Source organism: Rhagoletis pomonella, unplaced genomic scaffold, assembly GCF_013731165.1.
Source record: "Rhagoletis pomonella isolate Grant_MI unplaced genomic scaffold, Rhpom_1.0 Rhpom_scaffold_00007, whole genome shotgun sequence".
Taxonomy (NCBI): domain Eukaryota; kingdom Metazoa; phylum Arthropoda; class Insecta; order Diptera; family Tephritidae; genus Rhagoletis; species Rhagoletis pomonella.
The window spans coordinates 67317358-67323054 of record NW_023458561.1 but is presented as its reverse complement, the minus strand read 5'-3'; the positions used below and the strand labels follow the sequence as shown (position 1 = coordinate 67323054).

The 5697-nt window shown below is 31.2% G+C and overlaps 2 protein-coding genes across 8 annotated transcripts in view; one reads left to right on the top strand and one right to left on the bottom strand.

The window, feature by feature from the left end:
* The window catches only part of LOC118743373 (gamma-1-syntrophin-like), a 182032-nt gene that overhangs the window by 30761 nt on the left and 145574 nt on the right, over positions 1–5697 (bottom strand). Inside the window, exon 10 of one of the 7 annotated variants that reach the window (XM_036476004.1) lies at positions 2101–4254. The exons of the other annotated variants lie outside the window; for them this stretch is intronic. Within the exon in view, the coding sequence (XP_036331897.1) occupies positions 4144–4254 (111 nt within the window). The 3' untranslated portion in view covers positions 2101–4143. Of the gene's footprint in view, positions 1–2100; positions 4255–5697 lie in introns of those variants that run through there. 7 annotated transcript variants of the gene reach the window in all.
* The window catches only part of LOC118743375 (sodium-dependent dopamine transporter), a 26395-nt gene that overhangs the window by 10339 nt on the left and 10359 nt on the right, over positions 1–5697 (top strand). The gene's annotated exons all lie outside the window — the stretch shown is intronic.

Below are 5697 nucleotides of genomic sequence, written 5' to 3'. Positions count from 1 at the left end.
AAAACTAAACTTTGTGCAAAACTCGCGAAAATTCAATAAATTTTAATGCAAATTTTCAACTTTTTAATCAGATTTTATATGTCCATATGTTCCTCATATATTATAGGTTGAGGAAAATAGTTGGAGAAAAGGGCTTATTGCAGTTTATTCAAGATCGCGTAGATCTAAAACAAATTAAAAGGAGTGGTAAGTATCTGAGTGCTGTTATTTGAACGCGTTATTGGCATTTTTCGTTCGATGGAAAAATTTACCTAAAAAACTTTCATCTTATTTATGTCTAAAAAATTGAGATAATTGTTTTTCACAATGGGACAACATCGGACAAAAATAGTAAAAACAGACTAGCGAATTCTGAAAAAGCGATTAATCCAAATCAAAAAAGAACGTTTGATAAAAATGCTAATAGTAGTTATGAAACTAGCTTTTAAAAGTTACAATGTAAAAAATAGATTTCTAAAAAAGTGATTTTGTCGCAAGTAATTTAAATTAATATTTCAACAACATTTCTTCATCCCTAAGCCCTGAATAGCGGGTATGTAACGAAATTTCAGCGAATTCGTAGTACGGGGACTACTTTTGGCCGCAGCTTATTTGGGTACGTCCCACTGTACGGGCTTGAGAAAGTGGAAACAGGTTTTTTTTTACGAAAAATTTCCTTATTCAACTGGTTGCATTGGATCAAAGCATCTAACTTGATTAAATGATTTTCGGATCAAAAATGTACAAGTTTTGGATACTTGTTTCCATGTAAGTAACATTGCTTCTGGTATCGAAACATTCAAAAACTGTTCTGAGTTTTTTCTTCTAAATCAAAGCATGCCATGTGAGATACAAAAAATAAAAAATTTTAATTGGAAAAAATTAAAATGGTTGCAACTTTGTTTCTTAGCAAATTTGTTTGCTTCTCGATGCATTTTGATCCTTCCTTTGCAAGGCCCAGTAATCAGCGACTGTGCTGCTGAGTTGGACGAACGTTTCAAAAGTGTCTTTTGAATAATTTGTTTTGTATAGAACAAGGTTTCACATGCAAATAGATTTTAACAATTTAAAATTTTTATGAGAAAAAAAAAAATTTAACATTTTCGAGACCAAATAATTTGAAAAAATCCAATCAGTTGCTCTACTGATACTATCTGTTCAATATGCTTTGTTACTAAGTAAGTATTTTACGCGTCACATTAGCCGTGGGTAACACAGTCCGGCGCCGCGCCATTGCGCTGATACCGAGAACTGAGTTACTGGCGCCGATACCGGTTTTCACAACTCTGTGACGCAATGGCGCCAGCAACACCGGAACACTAACGGCACCGGGCGGTAAGTGTGTCAGCGCCAAAAAATTTGCGCCGTTACCCAGGCCTACGTCACATTGTTAATAAGTATGTATTTGTGTTCGCTGATTAAAATTTTAATGCATTTGTTAATATTTTTTCATTAACCTCTTCATTTTACACGTAGTATACATTTTGGTTTGCCCACTTTTTTTTTGAAGGGATCTTTTGCTGTGCTGCAATTTCGTCATGGAGTTAGGAGTATATAAACTATTTAAGTGTTTTTAAGCTTATTATGTTATTTTGTGTGTATAGCTAGGTGTATGTTTATTTTTTTGTTGGTATGTATGTATACTTCAATACATACATATGTATGTATGTATATATTGCATATGACGGTTTTGCATTTGCTGGTGTGTATAGAATTTATGAATATTTGTGTGAATGCTTTTGTATTTGTATTTGTATGTACGCATGAAAATACTTTATTTATTTCTGTTATTCAAACTTTTATTAATAAGTTCTAATAAAAATGGTTTTTATGTATCTTTTATATTTTTTGTTTGTTTGTTTGTTTTTTTTTCGTTTCTATGCGATTGATATGGTTAAGTTGATGAGTTGTGTTGACATTTACTTGAGCTGTCAATTCTGAGTTGTTGACGTTACGGTGACATTTGCACTTGTGCATGCATTACATACATACTTACTAGAAATTACATATTTATATTGGTTTTTGTATTCAAAACTAGTTATGTACGTACATATATGTATGTTTATCTGACATATTTATTTTAAAGTAATTGGAGTTACTCATTAATTTCACTTTCTTCTATTTGGATGTACTATGTGTGTGTGTATGTATTGCAGAATATATCATTTTGTTTTGAGTTCTTCATTTATTTTCGCGTGTTTATTTTATTTGAAAAGCCTGGCTGTTTTATATAGTACAAATACAATACATTAATACATGTAAATATTTATATTTGTTGGTGGCGAAGGTGGCTAGGTTGAGTTCTGCTCTGTAGTAAATATTTTTTTTTATATGTTTGCATTTTGTTATAAATATTTGCAAGTGTCCACTTAACCATTATGTGTAAGTATCGTATTTCAAAAGTATTAAGGTGTGTGCCTTTGTTTTAAAATTTTTTTTTATATTATTTTGTTTTTAGCTTTAAGAAGACACAAGTTTAAATTGACGCATTGTGACTGAGTGTTAAAAGTGCAAAAATATAAATATGTATATATGTACATAAGTATTGAATCGTTTTCCTTTATTAAGTATTTCTTAACTAAAACTGTATTAACTTAAATAGAGCTTTAATGCAGATATTTACATTAGGATGGTCCTTAAAATATCAACAACCAAATTGTTTATGAGGAACGCCTTTATTTTATTCTACGTATATTTAAAAAGACATCCAGGAAAACATCAAAAATTAAAACAAATATTTAGGGACCGCTACCAGTGCTTCAAACATTTAATTTTTTTTAAATGGCAAAAATTTAAAAAAATGTTGACTTGAAATCTGACAAATGGAACTTATTCACTATCAAAATTTTCGCGGATATCTTTATTTTATACGTATGATGTTGATGTTTTAAGGACCACCCTAATGTACATACTACATAGGCCGTCGAAATTCATAGCGTTACCAGAAAAACTATAATTAAATTACATGGCCAATGTATGGAAACCCGAAGAAATGTTGATTAATATTGCAGTTTAGTCCCTCAACGAAAATATGTCCCAAAGGACATTGTCGCTCAAAGAATTTAAGCTTTTCAGGGTGCAGGAAACTTTGTTACTTATGCAAGTACTTAAAGTTCATTTTGCCGGGTTGTTGGGAACAGTGCATTCAATAAATGCACAAAAAAATCAGATAAATCAAATCGCGATAAGTTTAGTAGTTATTTATATTTACGGTTTTTATTGAGTTTTTCAAAACATCAGAGCTTTTAAACTTTAAAAGTTTTGAATAAACTAAACGTACTATTCGAAAGAACAACTCGACAGAAAATTATACCTTCTCATCGAATAGCATATGTTTATGAAACTGGTATTCAAAAGGCGTCGAAAACTAAAGTTATGGCAAATTAAAACTTTACATATTGGATAAGAGCCCAACAAATAAATGCTTTCGTGAAAAAATTGTCCAACTCGGCTTAACTTGTTCTTTCAAATATGTATGTATGTACGTTTGTCCTAGTGATTGAAAATTTATTTATTCAGTGCATTAAAGTATTATTGGTTTAAAGGCGAATTTTTTACACAACAAGCTATCTTAAATAAATAACAATGACTAATAATGGGAGAAAGTTATCGGTCACCGCTTAACAATTGCGTTTGCACCATCATTTTCTAGAAAGATTTGTTTTTATATATATTTTTGTTTTGTTTAATATTGTATAACTAGGTCTGTATATTTCATATACGACACTATGTAATACACTTTCAGACGATTAGTTATGTTCAATGTAAGTATTTATGTGTTGTTTGTTCTCACAGACATACATATGTATGTATCTACATACATATTTATGTGAGACATGCATTTCATTATTAATCATACTAAGTATTTAATTGTTTTAAATATCTATAAGTAAGTATATGCCAAAGTATATGTATAAATATTAAGCTACATTTTCTTTATTTTAATTATTAATTATAAATATTTATCTTTGTCTGAGTTTTTGTTTTTTTTTTTCTTAGTAATTCTTTTTAAGTACCTACTTGTCGTTTTAATTTGTCAATACAATAATCAAATAATTTAGTTCTACCTCATTTTGACTGCTTTCCCATTTTTGAATATCAATTCGAATTATATCCGATATTTTTTTTTTGTTTGTTTGGGGGTTTCGTTTAGATGCGCCGATTTTAGGTTTGCTGAATAGAACTCAAAAATGCTGGATCAACAGAAGCAACTTTGGCTGTCAAAAATGCATGCATACAAAATAGTAAACTTTGCAGCACTTGGCATTCCAGTTCCTGTTTTATGCAAGAAATATATGAAAAAATGAAAAGGGTTGAAAATATTAATTTAGTTATTAAAATTGAGAAATTTGAAAAGTTTAAGAAATACATATCAAAGAAAAGCAAATGTACTACTTATCACTAAATACATTATTTTATCATTTTATATTTTTAAAAGGAGTGGAAAGGTATTGATATGCTAACTAATTGCCATAAAAAACTCTGAACTCTTGCAAAGTTGTTTTCCGTAATTTAACAAATTAAACTCTCTTGACACAAATGTTCCCGAAATTTCATTGTGAACTAAGTATGTATGTATGTATATCTCCTAAATTGTTTGCTGCCATTATTATAAACTCTTCCTACTTGATTGAAATACATAGTTGTGTATTAAAATTTCTGCAAACTTACCGCCCAGTTTCATTGAACCTAAAATTTGCTTAAAAAAACAACTCAACTTTTAAAAAATATTCCACGACAAATACTCAAGTAAAAAGCTCTAAACACAATGACAATCGATATGTGGGTCACTAAGTTACAATCACAGCAGCTGTAAGCATAAAATCGATGTTCAACAATGAGTTACAGCAAAAGCAATTCAATACCGTTCCTGGTTCGCAAATGCAACGGCAACTTCATCACTATGTAAACACTAAATCATAATGATCATAAAAAAAAATACAATGAACTACTGCAGGCCCACTTTTTTTTTTCTGGCTGCGAAGCACTTCTCAAGAAAGTTTGTATAAACTCAGCGCAGAATTGTATTTAAAAAAGTTCTACATAAAGCAGTGGTCGGGTTGGGAAATAGAAATTGTAATGAAAAGAAAATAAAAGCATTCAAATGAAATCATTTGGGCATATTACTCTGCCCAAGCTCTGTTCCGGCTGCGGCGTTTTCGTATGAAAGGCAACATGAAAAGATCAAAAACCAAAAAACGTAGCACGAGGAGTTGTTGCTTTTGCAGGCAGAGAGATGGTACTTAAGAAAGGCAAACAAAAAAAAAATATAAGCGCCCATTGCGTGCTCACATTTTGGCTAAGTATTTGGCCGAGCTTCTCCTCCAATTCGTGTTGTGCGGCTTGTTGTTATAAGACAAGTTGAGAAACCGACTATTTTAGGCCGCTTTCAAATGCCAAATGGTTTTATGAGAAGCTTTTTGTTGGCAGAAATTCGCTCCGAGTGGCTGCCTTTATCTGCCGAGAAGCGACTGTGGATTGAACCTGCGTGTTAGTACGCAGCTCTATCCACACGCCTATGCCGGCCGTTAAAACGTAAAAAAAAAACGGGGAAAAAGAAGAAATAAAAATTCTAACAAACTGAAATAAAAACTGAGCAGCGAAAACCAAACTATATTTAGTATAACTTCACTACAACTTCAGCATGGGTCCTTGCTATTCATACTCGCTCCATCTTTTGTTTCGTGCTTTTAAATTCGCAAAAAAGTCAAAGCGAAC